At 39.6% G+C, this 22601-nt stretch overlaps 1 protein-coding gene across 1 annotated transcript; it reads left to right on the forward strand.

Annotated features, from left to right (window-relative positions):
* Window positions 1–5477: 5477 nt before the first annotated feature.
* LOC103770625 (lamina-associated polypeptide 2, isoforms beta/gamma-like) lies at window positions 5478–20308 on the forward strand (the record flags this gene model as incomplete). Its single annotated transcript, XM_008937894.1, has 9 exons — window positions 5478–5604; window positions 8835–8993; window positions 11320–11420; window positions 16004–16123; window positions 16225–16320; window positions 16845–16955; window positions 17841–17930; window positions 18238–18332; window positions 19618–20308. Coding segments are annotated over 9 exons (1191 nt in total), but the record flags the coding sequence as incomplete, so codon positions are not given.
* Window positions 20309–22601: the final 2293 nt, after the last annotated feature.

Here is a 22601-nt window from a genome sequence, read left to right on the forward strand (position 1 = left end):
GAGGCGCCCGGGGGCCGCGGCCCTGGCCCCGGAGGTACCCGGTGCTCCGGTTCGGTTTGAAGCTGTGCGAGACAGGTATCATGCATCCCTAGTGATGCTACTGCTGTTTCATTTATATTCATTTGGGATTATTTTGATCTGTTCTTTTTGATCTGTGTTTTATCCTGATACAGTAGTGAACATACAGATGATTAACATGCATGTATGAGGAGATCAAAACTTCTAGCGGTTGTGTTCTGACTGTTGTTTTGGGGCCCTGAAACCATCATGCTTTGGAACAGCAAACTCTTCAGACAGTGTTTTTTGCTGCTTGAAGTTAAAAATTAAACTATTTTACTGTAGCAAGTGATCTTGTTTTGCTTTGGTGAAACTTCATCATTTTTGTGATGCAGCAAACCACCACTACTGTTGCATAAAGCGCAGTACACATTGTAAAAGAATACTTCAGATGCTGTCAAATGCTTTGGTTTATTGAATTTTATGTAACATTAAAGATTAGCCCAAATATTTTTTAAGAGCTTTCTTGTGGAATATTTGAAAGTGTGAGTTTAAATATGGCCTCTTCTTTGGATGTAATACTTATCTTATTGGGGGAGAGCAGGATCGGGGGCTCACTTTGGCTATATACTCTTATCAGGAGGGGACAAACATAAAATCAGGTTTGCTTGGGCCTCAGTCTGATAATATTTCTGGAGGAGCCAGCTTTTCCAGCTCTCCTAATCTTTTTGGGCAAGTTGTTTTTTCTGAGCCTGTTTAGCATAGTGTTATGTGAGGAGAATGGCTGGTATGTGAGAGACCTTTCTGCTGCAGGGGGAGCCATCTGCATCTGGATGTTCCTGGTTCTGGTTAGTTATGGGCTGAATATCAGAACAGATAGCTCAAAGGGAAATAACTATGAAATGGCATTTTTCTCTTGCTTTAATGTACATACCAAAAATATCATGTTGACACTGTTGCCAAACAGTAGCTGTTAGAGCTCAAAATGTGTAGATTTTTATAACTTATAGGTGTGTTTCATGTCGTGGAAGAATCCCTTCTAAAACAGTGATATTTTTGACCTTTAAAGTGATGTCTATCTGATCTTTTCAAGTCATCTTCTACCTTCTGTTAAGGTATGAGAGCATCTGGGCCTTAAGACCTGTTTGAGAGGTTATAGAAGAGACCTATGAGCTAAAGATGTGTTTGGGATTTTTTTTCTTTTTAATCAAGTAGCCAAGTAAATTAAGAGCTAGCTCCAGCTCTTTATGGTGAGAATGGTGTGGTAGTAATATCTGTAGCTGAGGTAACTGTATGCTTTCTACCCCTTTCCTTCTGGTAAAGGGAAGGTAATAGTAAAACTGTAGTTTGTGAAGATTAGGAGTGATGGAGGTGAAACTGCATGCTCAGATAGGTGAGGGAATGTGAAGCCTATGTGCTACCCAGTGAAGGAAGAGAACTGTATTTAGTGTGTCCTGTGTGGCTGTATCTCTTAACTGTGATGTGCTGTACAAATGTGACCTGGAATACAGATTAACACCTTTGTGGCCTTTTAAATGGCAATCATCTGCTGTCTGAGTGACAGGTGTGGACAGTGGGGGTGAGGTGGCTGAATAATTCCTGCCGCAGTGAGAAGTCCTGCCATACTGTTCTGTGCCTTCAGACTTCCTGCAGTTCTGGACTCGTGAACTAGGGAGACCTGCTTGTTGGGATGCTGGTGTAGTAATGGCTCTTGTATTTACATAAAATAAAACTGCTGCAGTAATTTTTGTCTAGCAGTGCATGTCACTTGTTCAGTAGGGCCACATACACAAGCCATTTCTCCAGGTCAGCATTCAGTTGATTCAGCTGTGAGGCAATCTGTTAGTTTGATTTCTTGATTATTTTTTGTGTGTGTGTGTGGTGGTGGTGTGAAGATTTACTCTTTCACTTAGGTTCTTTGGAAACAACTTGTCATTATGCAGCATTCATCTGTTTTCAGAGTTGGTACATTCCCTTCACTGAGTAACATGGAATTTTGTTTCTAGGGGGAGGAAAGGATGGGGAGAGTTAAGTAGTCCCTAATCTTATGATATAGGACTGTTATTGTACATAGGCTTGGAAATTCTAAGTCTGGGACTTAGTAACTAAGGTTAAAAGGTAGAGAATTCTTAAAGTTGCATGTATCATTATCTCTGAATTGCTGCTACATAATTTCCTTTCTATTGTTTATTTTCTCAAGGTATTTGAGGTTAAAAAGTTCAGTAGGACTTGTGTTTTAAAAAAAGTAAATTCTAATGCAGGATAAATAATAGAATATAAAGTGCAAGGGGAATGGAGACCTATGTATTTCACAGCATAAATCTATTGTTGAGACTTCGCATGTGTGGTTCCTTACCTCCCCTGCCCTAAGAGAAGTACAGTTGTTACCGGAGGGGACACTGGAGAATTACAGAGCATTCTGTTGTTATGATTTGGGCTTTCTTAGCCTGTCTTAACCTCATTCAGAGAAATAGTAAAGAAGCCTTGAGCCTTTCTGCTTCTTGTGATGAAGCTGCACCTGTTTGGGATTAAAGCCTTTGGATATCCTAATGTAGGTGCCATTTAACTTGGGATTTAAAAGTGCTTCTTTTGATGTCTCACAGTTGTCAGTTACATTATTTAATGGTTGCTTCAAGATGTTGCATATGCTTGTCTTTGGAGTAGTGTTAGAACTAGTAAATGTACCCATAAAGCTTGTCTGATAACCTGGTCTGTGCCTGGTGGGTTTCTGTTTGGTAGAAATGCCAAAGATGAGGTAAGGGATAGCTTCTGGGTCTGAATTCTCAACACTTGCGTTTTCTGCTTCTCTGGCCTTCTTGGTTAAGGAAGGCAAAGGTTGTGGCTGTTGAAAGATGATACTCTAAGAAGATAAACTTCTTATGCTCTTTTTATCCCATGGCCCTGAAACTGAGAACGCTGTGTAGGAACACCATGCTTATAATTCACTTCAGTACTTGCTTGACAGATATGCTACCAAATTGCCATCTCTGTGGTGTGAACCAGCCTCTCTCAATTGAAGCATGCAGGTTATCTTCCATCTTCTGTTTCCTAGAAAATGGCAATGACTGGAAAAGTTGTTTTAATGTTGCTAGCTCTGGATGGGATTAGATTTTCAGTTAAGGATTTATTGGTCTGGGTATAGTATTGCAAGAATATTTATATTATGTGCCAAGTGGTCAGCTGCACCACCTTACTTCAGCAAGTCCTGATGCTCACTGGAAATTTAATTTTAAGCACTTCACTTCTGCACCACATTTAATTTTACTAATGGTCATCAGATGAGGAAAATGTGGGTGTGGTATTTTGTTTTGTTTTAATTTGCAATGATAAATTTTAAAGCTAGCTCTTTTGATCTGTCTCACCAGGTAGTCCTGTGGATAAGTTGTAAGGCACAGGAAGTGTTGTGGTGCTTTATACTACAATAGTAGTGGTAATTGAAGCTGAGGTTAATGCTGTCATACCACAGCCAAGGTGGTAGAGTTCTCCTTTCCTGCCTTGTGCTTCTAGGAATGGATCTTTTGGTCCAGTGAGTGATTAAAAGGCAGCTTTCTGCTTCTACAAATGAAGTAATTTTGGTTCTGGGTTAGGGAGGATAGTTACTCAAAAGTTGAAGACCTCACAGAAACCAAGGTAATCGATGCATATTATTGATAAGCAGAGATTACCTTCAACTTTTCATTCCTTACCTGCCCTTCTTTGCTGAAACGGACTATTCTGATGGTATCAATATATGGTAACACTGTAAGAAGAAGTTAAATGGTCCAAGAGAAAAAAAAATCACTGAATATGAAATTCTTGTTAATGTGGTACTTAACTTGAAATGGTGTTATGGCCAACACATTCAAAAACAAATACAGGTCTCCTATAGCTACAGGTTGGTGGTTGCTTTGTGTACTAGGTAAGTAAGCTCAGTTGCTCCAAAAACTAATTAGATTTTTATGTGATAAAGGAATGGTAAAGTGTACTGTAAATCTGTCATTTGTCAAGTCTGCCCCTTCAGTGATCATGTCCTTTCTTCAGAGTGCTTGGAGTCTATTTCTTAGAATTAATCAATAGCATGAACTCTTGGAGATCCTGTTGCTTTTTATCATCTGTTTTTGAGTTGACCATGTTACGATTTTAACAATCCAGGAGGAAAATCTAATTTAATGAAGGAGTTGGTAATATTTGGGAAAATCTCACAAAATCCCTGTTTAGCTTTAAAATATCAAGATACTTGAGGCAAGACCATGCTTACATACAAACCAGGTATTAATTGGGATTACTGGCTGTGTAGATACTGTTGACTGATATCAATCTTAAAAGTTGCTTAGGCTGTCTTACTAAATACAATAAGGGGAAAAAAAGGGGGAAAAAAAAAAAGAAACAAACAAAAAAAAAACCCAACAAAACACAAACCCAACCTGTTAATTGTGAGTACTAGATTCATGTTTGGAATTTTAGTCTTTGGTAATGACCAGAAAGCTCAGGCCCTCAGAGCAACTGAATCGAGAAACTTAAGTTCACAAGTGGTGTCTGTTAATATCTGACAGCTTTGAGTGACTTATTTCAAGCAGTATCAAGATCTTAGTTGAGAGCAAGGAGATCTTACACACTTTTTCCCATCTTGTCTCTGTAAGAGTGAGGAGGCATTTAGTCTTTGAAATGTCTGTTGTGGTTACAAAGGCTACAGAAGTTATTCAAATGTTATGATCACTCTGTTTAGATATAGTGGAAACTGCTAATTTAGGAGTACAATCTTGACAGATTATTTTGATAACCATCTGTGTGTGGTGGTGGTGTGTTGCCAACTGTTTTAAGTGGTGTTGTCAGCATTTGGTTTAGGATTTGTTAGAGCTACAGTAGCAGAGGCCTAAGCAGACATGCAAGACTTTGAAAATTTCAGGTGTTTGTGATTTTGTCCTGAACTGACTCTGTAACATCATTACAGAGAACACCAGAATAAGTGCAAATGGAGATCTTGAGAACTTGGTTGAGAGGGTGTACGTACTGAAGAACTTGTTCCACATCATTCGGGGAAGAAGTGTTGACCTACTAGGTGGAAGAATAATGTTGAGAAATAACAATGGAACATAAATATTTCTAGCTTAGTAGATGGTGAAACAGCTGGGAGCTTATGTCTCCAGTCATAGAAAAGAAATCCTTTCCTGCTATATGCTTGAAGTTCAAATTAAAACACAGGATCTGAATAATGAGAAAGGTGTGGGGTTTTTTGTTGTTGTTTTGGGTTTCTTTTGGTTTTTGTGTTTTAGTACAGAGGAGGCTTGTAATTTGTATTTCCTTATCTAAGTAGTTTGTGTTTGTTTAGTAGGTGTAAACATTTGAAGTGTTTCACATAGGCTTTGGTGGTGGTGGAGAATATAATCACCTGTACTGGGTTTCTATATTTAGGACTCATCTTCCTGTTCCTTTAGAAGAAAAATGTGTTCTGTATTAACTAGAAGCATTCTGTCTTTTGTTTCTCCCTTATGCACTTGCAGAAAGCCACAAAGAAAACGGACAAACCCAGGCCAGATGAGAAGGATGACCTAGATATAACAGAGATGAGTAATGAAGATCTTCAAGAGCAACTTGTGAAGTATGGAGTAAATCCTGGCCCGATTGTAGGTAGGTCAACTGAACTAACAGGTATTAATCTGTTGAACATATTTCTTGCTAAACATCAGTTCTGATTGCTCCAAGCTTATCATTAGTTGCTTATGAAGTTTAGTGCCAGTATAATTGCAGTCCTACTTTCCATGAACTGTTTACATTGAGAAGACTTACAGAATCACAGAATCGTTTAGGTAGGAAAATACCTTTCAGATCATTGAGTTCAGCCATTAACCTAGCTGCCAAGTCTACCACTAGAATCATAGATTTGTTTAGACTGGAAAAGACCAAGACTTGAAGCATTGCAGGGTAGGCAAGTCCACAGTTTATTGTTCCTCTTGTATTCTAAGCCAGCTGGAGGTTTTCCAGCATCTGAAGCTGTGTGAATATTAGAGTTCAGTGCTGGGGTAATTAGGTCTTCTGATACAGAAGTTGAGATCTGGTGCCTGCTTAAATAGAAAATACGGCTTACATAATAACCTAAGAGCATTGAGAGCAGAATGAGAGTATGGAACTTACCCTTCCCTAGAGCATTTCCTACTCACTGTGTTGTGAAGCAATGTGTTCCTTTGCTGATTTCCAGCCCCTCATCACCCCCTGCGGCCCCAGCCCCTTGAAGTTAGTGTTCTGTTCTGTGTGCTACCTTAGGTCAGGAGAAGTCCTGACTCCAGCTTAATCTCTTGCTTTGGGCACTCATCTCTGATGTGGGATCAAAGCTCCTTACCTTTCAGATACCTTTCACTAGGCTAATGGTAAGGGACTTTGATTTCACAATTCTTCAAGAAAAGATGGTCACCTGGAGCATGCTTAGCCTTTTGTGGAATGTTCTTGAAATCCTGATGGGTGGATGGAACCTGTAGTCTCGTACGTATTCCAAGTTTTATGCATAATATTTGCTCGTACCTGTTTCTGTCTGCCTCACCCTTCAACCCGTTCCTCTTGGATAATGCTCAAGTGTTCTGAGAAATTCAAGTACCTATGGAGTTGTCCTGATCTGATGGCGAGGGAGTTTTCGATATGATCCCAGGAGGTGAGATTAAGACACAAGTGAGGTCAAATGCCATATACCCAACACAGCTTGTATTACAAAAAAGATAAAAATGTTAGAAAAGAGTAGTGATAGGACAGAGTGAAAATAAAAGGCAGGAATCAAGCAAGAGGTGGGTAGAGATTCGCCAGAGCATTTACCACCACGGGCCTGCAGCGCACCGTCGGGCTGGAGCCATCTCAGCTTCGGGGGTGGGCGGTGGAGCAGCAGTGAGGCGGCGAGCAGGCCGGAGAGCTGTGAGCAGGTGCAGGAGAAGGAAAAAGTTCCCTTGGGCAGGTCAAGAAAAAGAGACAGAGCAGTGTCCACGCTGGTTTTGATAGGGTCCGAGCTGGGAACTGACGTCACGAGTCCTCAGGTCCATGCAGGTACCACATGAGTGTCGCCTGCTCATGGTGCCCCTGCGTGACCCCAGGCAGAGGGGCTGCCGGGCCCTGGGCACGGGGCGCGTCCCCTGCACATCCCCGGGCGGGGGAGGGGTAGGGGGCAGGCTGGCGGTGTGCCCTGGGGGTCCTCTGGAACAGCCCGTGACTCACACACGTGCTCGGCTCCTCTCAGCATGGTGCATGCCCAGACATGTTCTGCCCAGCTCACACAGCTCCTCAAGTCCAGTCCTCCATCCAAGGCTATCTTTGAGACAAACATTCATGGCTCGGTCCTTCACAGCAGTCCACTGGAAAGTTCAGATTTGGTCTGAGTAAAAGCTGTCATTCACAGAAGGTATGGATTCTGTTTCATGTGAGAATCTGACACTTGTTTTTTTGAGTGGCTTCCTTCTTTCCTGAAGCCTTTTAAGATTAGACCTTTCCACAGCTCCAGTCACTTGTACAGACTTCTGCCAGCAGAGTCCTGACATACAAGTATGTGCTAGATGTGATACTTTTTAAACAGCTGTCTTCTTAGTAAGGACCTGTCCTACTCCTCAAGCAAGCAAGCCTACCTGATGGCTAGATGCAGCAAACGGGAGGTTCTGTTGTTGCTGCTTACTTGCACCACCTCTGATGCTACTGGACTGAATTTCCCAACAGGGCAAAGGTTAAACTAAGGGGGAAGGGATGTTAATTCCAGGGTAAAGGGGTTAAGAGGATAATTGAAGAATCTGTGTGGAAACTTGCCCTTGCAATATCAGTCTCCCTAAATTTTTTGTGAGGGCATAACATTTTGTGTATCGCAGCACAGGAAAGAAAATATCTGAGAAGCAGGTAGGTTTCTGTTCCATAGGTAAATGCTTGTAACTTTCAGTGTACCAACCCATCTAAGTTTGCCTTAAGAGTATACTTAAGATAAAATGTTAAAAGCATTAGAGGTAGAGTTATATCTAGAGGTATGTGGTTTAGGATCACAGCTGTCCCCAGACCTGTAACAGACACTCTCTGTTAGCCCCTCTCCCCCCAAAAGGGGAAAAGGAATAAGGGAGAGAGACTTATCGATTAGAGAAGTAAAACAGCTTTAATGAAAACAAGAATAATAATAAAAAAATGGAATATGTACGAAACCAGTATCAAACCCAACCACCCCGATGGCAATATGTCACCATCACCCCTGATGCTGTGGAGCAGGCCCTGGAAAAAAGTCCTAGACTGGACTCAGTGGCAGATGGCAGCTGGGTACAGGAGCCGGATTCAGGAACACAAAGATTAGGGTCAACAGCAGAATGGACGGAGTCCTGCTTGGATGCCAGCCATTGAAGGAACAAAAGAAAGGAATGGGACTTGACCCTCATGATCCTTCAGCTTTATACTGAATATGATGGATATGGGATGGAATACCCCACTGGTCTATTTAGAATCACCTGTCCTGTCTGATCCTGCCTGCAGGTGTGGCCTTTCCTTTTTGCACCCCTCAGTGTGGCACACAAGATTTAGCAGTGACCTTGGTCTGCACACCAGGCCTTGGTGGTAACCCTAAACACGGAGTGTTATCACTGCTGGAAGCAGACACTATCTGCGAAAATATGCTGTTTACTCGCTAACTGCACTTTTTGGAGTTGAGCTTTAGCTGAAAAGTAAAATCACTGAACGTAATTAGTTCTGTTCTACCCCAAACCAGGACAGGGCCATACAGACAGATTAAAAATAAAAAGAAACCCAAACAAACATATGCTCAGAGATTCCAAAGGAATGTATAGCAGCCAAGTTCTAGCAATCAAGTCAGGAAAGGTGAAAACTGCATCTTTAGCATGTATCCTTCATTGTTATAGCTACCACTAGGAAACTTTATGAGAAGAAACTTTTGAAACTGATGGAGCAAGGTCCGGAACAGAAGGCACCTGTGCCCCTCCCAGAGATTTCCTCAACTGCTGAGAACACCAGACAGAATGGAAATAGTGATTCTGACCAGTACAGTGACAACGAAGAAGGTAAGACTTAAGTGGAACTTGCATGTTCAAATTACACATCAGTAATACTCGTGATAGAAGAAATATCTAAAGAGGGTGTGATCTTGATGTTAGGTGAGGCTTTAAGATACTGCTGTGGGCCATGTGAATCATGTACTTGTTCATACAGTACTAGCACAGTGATCCAGGTGCCTGTTCTGGGAAAGGAAACTTAGCTACTAAGCTGTTCCCTTTTGTCCATTTTCCTTAGATTGGAGGCTGTAAATTGATAGGTAGGAGAACCATGTTAAAGTCTTCAGTGTTCTTTGCACTTCATCTAAGTGCTGGTGCAATTTTTTACAGTACTCGCAGTAGTTACTTACTATGGGGTAGTGTATGACTGGTTCTTAAACTTCTGTACTTTTTTTGTTTAATGTATGTCATGTATGACACAATTGCTTTTATACTCTCTTCCTAATAGACTTCTTTTGGAGTGGGTTGATTGATCTTGGGTATGTTTTTTCTGATTTTAATATCAGATTTATATCAAAGTGTAGGGGTGGAGTAAGTGGAAAATAAACCACACCATCATACATCTGACAAAAAGTAAAAACAGTACAAGCTCTTTAAAGAGAGTCTTGAGTGTTAGAAGATGCTTATTTTGTGTGCTTTTGTGTTGTGGTTTGAGCCTACCCAGCTGGCAACAAAGCATCATGCAGCTGCTCACTCTCTCCTACGTCCCTCAGGTAGGATGGGGAGGAGATGCAACAAAAGTCAAGATAAAGGGAGGACAGGGAGGGCTCACTTACTAGTTATGATCATGGCAAAAGACAAACTCAACTTGGTGGAAACAATCAGTTTAATTTAGAGAAAACCACCACCAGTTCATCAGCTGAATCGGAGTAGGTCAATAATAAATACAACCAGATCTTAAATAAAACCCTTCCCCCCACCTCTCCCTTCTTCTTGGGTCCAGCTCTATCTGCTTTCCTCCCCCAGCAGCTCTGGGGTGCAGGGAATGGGAGCTGCAGTCAGTCCCAGTTAATTCCATATTGTTCCTGCCCCTCCTTCCTCCTTACGGTCCTCCCCTCCCCTTGGGGAAGACTGCGAGTTTTCCTGTGGCTATGTGGTATCCCTCTCACAGGAGACAGTCTTCCATGGGCTTCTCCTTCCACCTTGGCTCTCTTCTGTGGGCTGCAGTTCTCCCAGTGACCAGGCACTCCAGCATGGGTGCCCCTCAGAATCACAGCTTTGTTCAAGATCAGTCCCCTGTTCCAGTGTGGGGTCCTTCACAGGCTGCAGAAGTGACTTTTCTCCACTGTTGATCTCCTTAAAGGCTGCAGGGACTCAGGCTGCCATCTCACTATGCTGAAGTTGAATGGCTGCTCTGGCATGCCTCCCCCACCCCCTCCTCACTCACCTGAGTGTCCAAATGGAGGTCCCAAAACAACAACAAAAAGTTGCCCAACAGGTTTTGCCCTCTTAAATATGTTATCTCAGAGGTGCTGATTGCCTTGACCTTGGCCAGAAGCAGGTCTGACTTGGTGCTGGGGAAGCTTCCTGAAGCTTCTTGCAGGAGCAATGCTAGTAGCCTCCTTCCCTGCTACCAGCACCCCCCAGAAACAAACCAAACACGTTTGGTTTTGCAGGTGGACTTCTTGTTGTTGTTCTTACAGGAACTTCCATGGACATAGGACAGAAACGGTTGAGGTAGAACCAGGAACTTGATGGGTTCTCCCTTGCATATTTGGGCTTGTTTTTGAACTTTAATCTCTAGCACTTTTGGGGGGTGGAGGGGAAAGGGATGTTAGAGATTTAATTTATTTTTAGGACATCCAAGAGCCTGATCACAACTGACAGCTATCTCTTTATCCTTACATATGCTTCATCTAGTTACCAAACTGTTCAGACACTGGGGGTGGGGGTGGGGGTGGGGGAAAAAAACCTGCCAGAGAAAAGGTTTATATAAATAAACTCCAATTTTGATGTAATGCTATTAGAATTTTACAAAAGGTGTGCAGATAATACATCATCTTACTGGTGAGGTGCCTGCTAACCACTCACCCTTCTTGTAAAAGGACCTTTTTTAAAAGAAACAAAACTAATAGCCTAAACAGTGTTGAAAAGTTTCAATACCCTTACTACAATCAATAGTGTAATGGTACTATGGTTAAAGTAACTACAGCTTGATACCACTTTATAAATGGAACTGCTGGATCGATCAAAACTTAAATGTAGGGGTTTTAGGACAAAACTGGACCAGTGTTTTAAAATAATTTTTAGGTTATTCTTCAAAAATACAAATGGTTTAAACTAGTACAACAACTAGTAGCTCTATCGAAACTAGTTATATTAAAACTGGTTGCAGATCCGAAGACTGAGCTGAGGCTTGAGAAGAGAGAACCATTAAAAGCCAGGATGAAGACTCCAGTAGCACTCAAACAAAGAAGAGTTGTTGAACACAACCAGGTATGTTTAATTTAATGGCACCTGGGACAGCTACTAACTGCAGGTGATGCACTCACTAAACATTTTACTACTTTTGGCAGCATCGCTTTTGACTGAGTTGGCTGTGCTGTATTTTAAAAGTTCTTTCAGAAAGCATGACAATCTTGTGAATTAACTTTACCTGCTGCTGTTTTTAGGCTGTCTGATAACATTCAGACTTGTGGTCTGCTAAAAGCTGTTTGTCTGACTTGCCAGCTCCTGTAGCACCTCTTAGAGAAAAATAGTAGGCAACTGTAACATGTTTAGTTTTGGAAGACGGACAGGTTTTACAGTCAGGTGGGCTGATGTCATCCTGTTGGGTGTTTTTAAACTACCTGATTCAATAAAAGAAGCAGTTTCTAAACTAAACCAACCCACAAAAAAAAAAAAAAAACAAAAAAAAAACCCCAAAAAAACCCACCAAACAAATCAAGCCCGCATGCGAACAAAACACCAAACAAAACCACCAAAACTTTGGAAGAAGGTACTTCTGTAGATGCTTATGATTTTATATGTGTGTGTGTACACACATGCACTAGCTATCTGTGTGATATTTTTCATCAAATATGCTTGTAGCAGTGGTACTAGACTTAAACATTAATTTGTTGGAAAGCTTCTCCTAAGAAGAAAAGTAGTAACAAGTTTCAGTCTTGCTGTATGCACTACTCGTCCTTTACATATAAATAATATTAGTTCTGTTGTCTTGGTGAAAAAGGGATGTTACAGAAGCATCTCAGGTTTTCAAACTGCTGGCTGAAAACTGAATTCAGTAGTTGGTGGCTGATCTGTCCTGGTGATGTGACTGTGTCTCTAAATACCCTGTTCCCCAGCTTTGGTTACTTAGAATCTTTACAGTGTTACTCATCTGACCAATAAGTGGTGGAGTTGTGCTACAGTAAAGGATTCGTACAGAAAACAGTCAGTGGCTCAAAACCTGACCTGTTAATAACTTGATGTATTTTAGCAGATCAGTGACTTTTCTCACTACTTTATGGTAAATGCCAGATCCTTACTGTTTTAGTAGTGTGTATCTATGTATAAACATGCTTTCACTATAGGTGTCTCTTAAAGCAGGTAATACTGCTGTGTGAGCTTGGGTAATACAACACAGTTATGGAGATTCATAACTGGTTATTATTCTTAATGGGATTTTTAGGGTACAGACTGAATAGATTACACTTTTACAAATCAGAACAAAACAAAAAAATATTCCTTAATTTATTCAAGCATCTTTGGCTCATGGTGGTCTTTATACTGAGCATCTGAATCTTGATGTTCTAGTATTTTAAAGATTACTTTTTTCTGCATCATTATTCACCCAGAAATCCTTGCTAGCCTCAGTGTAATAGAGGTATTTAATTCAGCTACCAACAAAGATTCTTGTCTTGAGGAACCCACATACAGAATAAAACGGAAAATGTACAGTGGTGTATTTTTGTGGCATTTTCAAGTGTTGAGTGCTTACTCTTTATGATCTGATTTCATTCTAGTAACCTTAGGTTATTACTGTGTTTTGTCTTGCAGTCTTTTACCTGTGCAGTAGAGGTGCATTATTTTGTGACTTGCATATTTTAATTACCAGTAGTTATTCAGAGGAATATCACTTGATTAATCAAAAATGATCTAATTTCAAAATTATGCCAGATTCTTCAGGAACTCTTAACTCTAGCTTGTTAAATCTTTTACCTTTCAACTCTTGACTGCTGTGTTTAAAAAACACTAACAAAAATTTACGGCTGCTTGAAGCCAAGAACATCTCGATGGTTTTGGCTAGCAAATGTGTGTAGTCATGTATTTTGCTAAGAATAACAGGTGGTTTTCTTTTCCTTTGAAATTGGGTCTTAAGTTTGCAGGTAATGTTTCAAGTGACCATACTTATTTAGTGGAATTATACACGACTACTGTGCGCTGTGCAGCATTAGCGCAAAGACTGAGGCTTTGAAGAGTGGTGGGGCTGACTTGGTTGGTGATGTGAGCAGACTTGTTAGTCATTTCTAGGTCCCACACAGCCCTAGTCTCAGTCCAGATGTACACAGATGCACGGTGTGTCATTTGTCATGGATGGGTTCTGCTGTTCTGCTAGGAGTGCAAGTCGTCTTTTAAGCAGGCTGGTGCAGAAAAAATTGGGTGGGGAGCTTAAGCAGGCTTATGGGTATTATCAGTCAGCAGTGGAGGGCTAGGTGAATTTGAGCTTCGCTGTTTGTGTTTAATTGCCTCCTCATAGTGAATTGGAAAAATTGGAAGAAAACCCTAATTTGAATGCCCCCTTCCAATCAGGTCAGTAAATGTAGAGTTGAGAACTGAGCCTAAGGCCTCACAGTAAATGGCACTGGACAGAAAGAGGCAGGCTAAACAATTTAAATTTTAACCAGTCCTAGCTAGTGCAGAACTAGTTTCTCTCCTTAAGCCTTTCTATAGTGACACATGGCATTTGCTGTGTTCTGTTATTCCTCCCTGTGTTTTTTTGGCTACTTGTATAGCTGGGCTTCTTTAAAAAAAAAACATGCGGCATTGCAGCTGTTGGCATCCAAATGTGGTGTGGCAAATAAAGTAAAAACACCTGTTTAGCAGTAGCTGAGGTAAAATCATCAGCTACAGCTTCACTGCTCCTGAGTAATGGAACTGTTAAAAGCACATAGTGAATAGTACTTGTGTGACACACCATTATAGCTTTCTCTTGTTATATACAGGGTGTTGGTGTACCTGAACATGAGTATTACATTCTGATAGGGTCTGCTTAGTTCAGGTATTTGTGGGATAAGCAGATAAGGCCTGTTTAATTGACAGTGAAGATAACTATAACTGAACAACAGTTGTGGTTTTTTTTAAACATTTTGTCTGTTGAATAATCTCTGAAGACTGAATGGGTCTTATGCAGTAGATTCTGGGTTTTTCCTAGACTTTTCATGCAAGAAAAACAGTGAAACTTGGTATTTAAAATGCATGTCTGACAAGCATCTGAAGAACTAAGGGGGGGGGGGGCTATTTACTGAAGTAATTTTAACTTTCCATTAAAAGAAAACTAGTTCCTAGTGAAACAGCCTGGGGCAGGGGAGCTTGCCAGTAGTAGGATGAGGTAATTGTGTTATTGCTTTCTTGAGTGGAATGTGTTTGAGTGGAACCACTCTGAAATCTGAGTTTTTCTCTAAGCTGCTAAAGAACATCTCAAATAGAAAGTGTAGGGAGGTGAGGAGGGGAGCCACAACTGACGCGTACAAGCTAAGCTTAGGCTGTTTAAATTGAAAGGAATATTGGAGACTTAGGCTGAAATCTGCAATTTTATATGAAACACCTGAATCTGTTTGGACTTGAAGTCTATGCATAAGTACACATAATTTGGTTATCAGTATTTCAGTGACTTTGGAGTAAAGCGCAATGCTTGTGCTCCCTCTGCTGGATATGTAGCAGTTGTAATGCAGAACTTCTGTTAAGAATCATAAAGTTGCCCAGCTTCTGGTTTCACTGGAGTAACTTTGAAGATACAAGTGAGGGAAGGATAAAGCCGTTGTTAGTTTCCCCACTGGCCCTTGATAAATAAGTACTTTCCAGCCTGCTTACTTAACACATTGTTTTGGGGCTAATACTGTTCTAGTGAAATGATTTCTGCTGTTAGACCTGTAACTGACAGTTACACCAGTCTGTATAACTTGCATCAACACTGAGTTTAATTTCAAAAAACTTGGCAATACATCAGTCCATGAGCTGTTAATGCTGTTAATGTGCAAAGATTGCAGTACTAGCAAAGTCATAATTATTTTTAAATGTAACCAAAATAAAAGGAAAATCTTGCTTCTAATCTAGGTGGGGCAGATCTTCATCTCCCTTTCCCTCCAGATCTGTTTGGAGTAAATTTCAAGAAGGAATTTTTCTTTGAGCATAGAGCAGGCAATAAGGCATAGAGAATAATCTGCATTTGTTAATAGACTCATGTTGTTACTGAGATTTATAAAGAGCTGTGTTAGGCCTGATTGTTTAAACCTACTGTTATATGAAGCTTGTGTTTCCTTTGTTTGTGGAAACTTTTAAGGTTATAAAACATCTCCCCCTGTATTCTGTGGCTGGAGATCAGTTCCCACTAAAATGTAGGTGGTGGGGCCTAAGCCATTCCCATCTCTGCCTGACAGAATATACTCCTATCTGGATAGAGAACATGAAGATGGCTTCCGCTTGTGCTCATAGGTGTTTTCTTTTTGTAGGCGTGTAATACACTAGCTTTCAGGTCCACTATATCTTCTGCCCACTGCTCTCCATGACCTGATGTACTTTTAGCATTAGTTAGTTCACTCTATTGCAGTGCACAAATTATCAGTTGTTAGTGTTGGGCATTATCTAGTCAGTTTTTTATTGGAATGATAATGTGCTCTAATGTAAGTATTGTGGTCAGGGCAACTAATCTAGCTAGCTCTTTGTTACTGAATGTATAATGCAATCCACTTTTTTTCTTGGATTGTAGACACAGCCACACTGCTTCTGGAGTATGCTTGCTATTCTGGCTTTTGGTTGTGGATATCCAATGTTGAGAGCTGGCTTTCATGTATTTGACTATGTGTTTGATGCTTGAATAGACCTATTCTCAAGATGGAGTTACTGAAACTGTCTGGACAAGTGGATCTTCAAAAAGTGGACCTCTGCAGGCATTTTCTAGAGAGTCTACAAGAGTGTCAAGAAGAACACCAAGGAAAAGGGTGATGAGAGGCTTATTATAATAGACAAGCTTTTTCTCACTGTTAGGGTCCCAGTGGCTATTTTATTCAATTGTTTTCTTTTGTTTGTTTTAAACAAACAGGTGGAGGCTACAGCACAGTTGCCTGTAGATGATGCTGTAATATCAGAGAGTACTCCCATAGCTGAAACTATATTGACTGCAAGCAACGAGACTCTAGTAAATATGCTTAGTAAATACGTTTAATGAATCATGCAAGGGGTATTCTTCTGTGATATCTTTATTGACAGAATCATTCTGTTTTGAACAAAGCAAGACTAGTAGTCTTTGAAACCACATATTCAGTGTCTATATTAGTACCGAATGCTGTTCACTTTGAGATGGGACTAGGGTAGACACTTAGGTCCCATCTAATGTCTTTCGGGTGGGAGGGTCAAAAAGGGCCACTTGAAGGGCTTAAATCTTTTCTGAATTTAAGTATATGCGGACTATCTGCTTTTATCTTGGCTTTTCTTGTGAACTAAATAGCTTTTAAATTTCTTAATGGCTTAAAAGAAACTGCTTGGAATAATAAGCAATGTTTCCCCTGCTTATGTCAGTATCTGTTACCTAACCTTGAGTTAACTCCTGACATGAATATATTCAATGCACATAAAGGATTTGCTGTTTTATTCTGTCACCTTTCCCCTTTTATTTTTTTATTTTGGCTGATTCTGAGTGTGAACAATTTTGAATCTCGGCAGGTTGTCAATAGGGTGCCTGGAAATTTCAAGCATGCATCTCCTACGCTGTCTATCAGTGAACTCTCAGACTTGCCCAGAAGAACACCAAAGAAACCACTGATGACAGCTGAAGTAAATAAATTAAAACTTGGATTCCTATTGCTTACTCTCTGTGAACATGGTTCTTGTGTGTATGTGCTTACTGCTTAGTACAGAAGGGGTGGAGAATTTCATTGCCCAGGTCCCGTTATTCGAAATAAACTAGTGTTGTGGCATGGCGTAAACAAGAAAATATAGTTTTATCTGCCGCTTTCATACTTGGGGGCTCTGGGTGTGTGTGTGTGTGTAAATCCTGTTTGTTTTTTTTTTTTTTTTTCCCCCTAAGCCAACTATCTTTTGGTGTGTTGCTTCTCTTTGTGCTGCTATTTTATTGAACAAAATACAGAGGACTGTTTTTCTTCTTTTGAATAGCTCAAAGATAGGGCACAATTGTGTTACCTACCTTTGATCTTGTACATCAGCCTATCCTGAAAAACCACAATGTGCCTTAATTTAGGGAATCAAATAGTAGGATTATATTAGACCAAAAGCCTGAATCTAAAAAGCCACTGTATATTCCTATCAGTTAAGAAAGAAGAGAATTCTTTTACTGTTAACCTATTCAAGCTGTCAAAATAATGTCTTAGAAAATTGTCTAAAGCACTTGCAAGTATATGTAATTGTATTGATGTAGAACTGTAATACTGTGGAATTTTATACAAGATGATACTTGGCTGAATTTAAATTGAATTCATTGTTTCCTGTAGTTACTGTAGGTAAAACTTATTTACACTTGTGAAGTGTATTTACTAGTGGGTCTGAAATTTATGAAATGGGCTGTTGTATTTGTTTGTAATATAGTCCAGTCATAGACTCAGCTGTCAAGTAAAAGGTTATGGGAAAACTTGACATGATGTCAGACTGCTTAAGTATTTTTTCACTTAGTATTTTACTGTACTGTGGCATTGTTTATTACAGCAAGAAGAGGCAGATCGCCCACATCAGTGCTTTTTTAACCGTGTTGTCCACAACCAATCCTGTGATGTGCTCAACACAGCCATGATAGAGGTGGTGGTTAAAAGTTTTTTTATCATCTATGTCATTGGCTGGCAAGTGGATTGTATTTATAAAACATTCTTTGTCTTAAAGGAAACTGAGGAGAACACTCGGTGCTTTAAGACACTAAAAGTGACAAGACAGCTGCCACTACCAAAGGTTAAACTAACTTTCAGAACACAAGAAGTAACCTTCTTGAATGTCACTGGGTGACTCATCCATTCTTAGAAATCGCACATGGTTATGGTCACTGGGATGGCTGTGTGGGGGCTTCTTGTGTTGTGGTCTGTTAGGCCTATAACTGCTTCTGGTTTTCTAGGTGCTGGAGAGAATCCCTGCAGAAGAACGAAGAGCAGAAAGGGATATCCTTAAGGAAATGTTCCCGTATGAAGTATCGACGCCCACAGGAATTAGGTATCTCTGAGGTTTATGGAGCCTTGTTTCTCAGTTCTTGTAAACCAATTTAAACTGAGAAGTATCTTTTCATTATATTGGTAGATTTCTGAGGAGCAGTTTTTGCACTCTGGCTCAATGACAGTTGAGATGACCACCAAGCTCTTCTGTTCTGTATACATAAGAATATATGATACCAGTTACTACTTCTGTGGTGTATCTGCTCACCACTCAGATTTCCCTCTTGTTTTGAGGTCTTTCACTGTAGTTAAATCTATACTGCTTTTAAAAATAATAATGCATTTGTGCTCCTTGTATATAAGAACTTGGCAATGTATGTGGCTTTCGTATCCCTTACTGCTTTGTTTTCTGGCCTTGTGTATAGGCTTAGCCATCAGCAGATAATTTAATGGCCAGGGACAATTTCAGGTTTAGAAATCTCAGTGGGGCTGCATAAGTGATTATTAAACATGCAAATATAGAGAGACACTTCCTAGAGTTTTATTGTGAGTTACGATCCATTGATTGCATTGATCACTGATGCTCTTGTGAGACCCCACCTGGAGTACTGCATCCAGCTCTGGAGTCTCCAGCACAAAGACAGGGACCTGCTGGAGCGGGTCCAGAGGAGGGCCACGAAGGTGATCAGAGGGCTGGAACACTTCTTGTATGAGCTGAGTTCAGCCTGCAGAAGAGAAGGCTCTGGGGAGACCTTGCTGTGACCTTCAAAGTATCGGGGGGGGCCCTGCAAGAAAGCTGGGCAAGGACTTTTTACAAGGGCTTGTAGTGATAGGGCAAGGGGTAGTTTTTTTAAAAACTGGAAGAGGGTAGATCTAGATCAGATCTTAAGGAAGAAGTTACTTGCTGTGAGGGTGGTGAGACACTGGAACAGGTTGCCCAGGGAAGTTGTGGATGCTCCATCACCAGAGGTGTTGAGGATCACATTGGATGGGGCCTTGTGCAACCTGGTCTAGTGGAAGGTGTCCCTGTCCATGGCAGGGGGGTTGGAACTAGTTGATCTTGAAAGTCCCTTCCAACTCAAACCATTCTATGATTATGTGGATAGGGTGAAGTGGTAGTTGAGTGTTTTTTTTTTTTTTTTTTTTTTAAAGGGGTGTTTGTTTGAACACTAAATGATTAAATACAGTAATGGTAGATGCCTTCGGGTTTGAGACAGACGTTTCCAGTACTGTATTCACTAGAAACAATTTTTAATTCTTTAATTATATGAAAACTTTCCTGTATAGATTGGATTGCTCTTTTAAATATGCAGTTTTTTATTTCTTTTTTTTTTTTAAATTAACAGTGCTAGCTGCCGTAGACCCATCAAAGGAGCTGCTAGCCGGCCTATAGAGCACAGTGACTTCAAAATGGAGGAAACTTTCTCTAAGTATGCTTCAAAATATGGTACCTCAACTGACATCAAGTCTGAAAAACCACCACCAAAAAAAGAACACTCCATTCCCCTATGGATAAAAGTTCTTCTCTTTGTTGTTGTTTCGGTCTTCTTGTTTTTGGTGTATCAGTCTATGGAAACTAATCAAGGAAATCCTTTCTCTAAATACCTGAATATTGTCTCTCAGAGTGGTGCCAAATGAGTATCTTTCTGAAAGGCATACTCGATTTGATCTCCTATTTTTAATTGTAGAGAACTCTTCTGCCCTCTCATTGGCTCAAGGACTTCTTACAAACCTGATTGGAACCTGATCAATTGGATACATGAAGAAAGAATATTAAATGGACATTGGTAACTTTCTGGACTTTCGACTAGTAGGCGATCACTTTGCCATAGGAGTAACATTTTTTAGATCTTTGAACATTTTGTAGGCTTTATTTTTTTAATGTGGACTTCCTTTAAATTCATTTTTGAGAAACTGTATATTTGTTTTTGCAAGAACTTGGAAGCCAAGAAGGGCAAAAATGTAGTAAAATGTGAAGCTGTTTTTAAAGCTTTTCCTTTGTACAGAAAAGAAGTTGTACTTTTCTCTCTATAGATTATTGTGGAGGAGGATTTAAACACAGGTGATAAAGGGAAGTGCATTTTTGTATGCATTTGTTTTGGTAACAGTGTAACAATTTGATCTCCTTTAGGATGTAGGGAGAATGCGACAACCTTTTCTGTAACTTTAGTAAATGTAACTGTAAACCTGTTTGCTTTTCTGTAAGAGTCTTAGTATTGTATTAATAACTTCGTTTAAATGTAACATTTAAATGTATCACTTCATTTTAGTGCTTACAGTGTCATAGGAGCTGAATACAAATCTAATTGGCAAGAAATGTCTTAGAGGAACTTATTTATTAGTAATATGCGTGGAAAATAAAAACTGCATCAGTATAATTTACTACTAAAATACTTTTTGGGTCAAGGTTATCTGAAGTAGTCTAAATTCTGACTTCAACAGTGGTCTTTTTTCTTTTTTTAAAAAAGCGAGGTCTTTACAGCACAGCTTTACGTAATTATTTTTGAATACTCATGTAGAGAAGTATTGTCAAAGCCTGAAAATTCCATATGAAGTTTTATTCTTTTATAAAGAGGGCATTGCTGCATTTTCTGCTACAGTTTCATCTTCTAAGGTGAGATTTACTACTTATATGCAGTTGAGTTTTTCTCAGTGGAAGCATGCTGAAACACTCTATATTGTGTAACTTCATTGAGCAGGCAGCTGACTTCACTACTACCAATGAAGAGTGATAAGCAACAATTTTTTAAAGTGAATGTATACATTTTGGTGCGCTTAAATCTGCAGCATACAGATGTTCAGTCTTACTGCTTGGTACAAAATCGCAATAAATCATGCTATTTATTCTTAAAGTGCTACTTATAAAAGCTGAGAACATTAGTTAATAGTATCTTTTTACTCTAGGTACAGTTATTGTGTAGACTTATAGCTATGGGGAGGCTTTACTTTCTGTGAACCTTGGGACAAACATAATTTGTAGCAAAGCAATAGTTTGGGTTTTTTTCTCTTAAGATTAATGTTTTTTTTTCGTTTTAATCTGCTTTTTTTGAGTAATACAAATAGCTAAACTTGTGTCCAGCCTATAGAAAACTGTAACATAAGACATTCACCTTTGGTGTCAAAATGCAGAAAAATAAAAATGATTTTAATGTGTGTGGTTTTTCATTATCAGAATAAATGCATTGCTGAAAAGCAGGAAAAGCAAGACAACAGATGTCTAATGTGTTTAAAGAAAAAAAAATTTGATAGTAAAACCAGAGCAGTACATGTCAACACTTTGTGGGAGGAATATTCATCATACTTGCACTATAATAATAGCTTTGCACCATAATCCTTTAGCTTGTGCTAGGCTTTTAATTTGGATGGGGGGAAAAGCCAGTCTTCATTTGATTTTCAGTGCTTAAGGAACTTCCTTTTCACTTTCATTTTTTTTTCACCCAACTTTGTGATGTGTTTTAACATTAAATATATTTTTCTCTTCTAGTTACATGAAATACTTTCACTTGACCTGCAGAGATACAATTAGCATCATAATTAACCAAAAAAACCAACAAGCCCCAAAATGAACTGCAGTGAAATTAAATGTCTTCATTCTTTCATTTATGCACTGTTTTGGAGAATCCTCTCAACTTCAGTGTTAACTTCACAGAAGGTAAAGACTTTTCTACATAAGTCTTCAAAAGTAACTTACATGTAGCTCAGTTGTAGTTAGAAGACAGTGCATCTTCAAGAATTAAAGGATCTTTTACACTTGAAGCATGTAATGGTGTGAGATAGCCTTGAGAGTAACCCCTTCCTCCTTTCCTCTATTCCTTTGTCTTCTAGTCCCAAATACGGATTTCCCAGTATTCCTAAAGCTATTCACATCATTATAAGAGTAACACATGTAGTAATAGTGCTACTATTTGAATAGTTGCATGTGCTTAAAGCCTTCTAAATAATGCTGTATAAGTTCCACTGAAGTACACTGTAGTCTTTGATACAAAGTGCTGAAGCAGTAGGAACTGGTGTTTAGCTTTTCTTTTTATCATCTCACTGTTCCTTTAGTTTATCTTGGCTTCTGGATAGTGCCAGATTAAACTTTCAGAACCTAGTCATAAAACAGCAATTTTATGGACTTGCATTAGTATCCAAATTCCAGTTGCATTAATTTGTTTCATTTAATATTTCTTAAGTCTGTTTTAGGGCAAGGACTACAAAGTGTGGAGAAAAGCCTGTGTAAATGAATAGGTATGGCAATGTGGGTTTTGTTTTGGTGGGTTTTATTCTTATGGTTGTCCATGTTGCTTGGAATGCTGTGCCAAAATCATGGCAGATCTTTATCTGTCTG

The sequence above is a fragment of the Merops nubicus genome, unplaced genomic scaffold (genome assembly GCF_000691845.1).
Source record: "Merops nubicus isolate BGI_N331 unplaced genomic scaffold, ASM69184v1 scaffold15583, whole genome shotgun sequence".
Taxonomy (NCBI): Eukaryota; Metazoa; Chordata; class Aves; order Coraciiformes; family Meropidae; genus Merops; species Merops nubicus.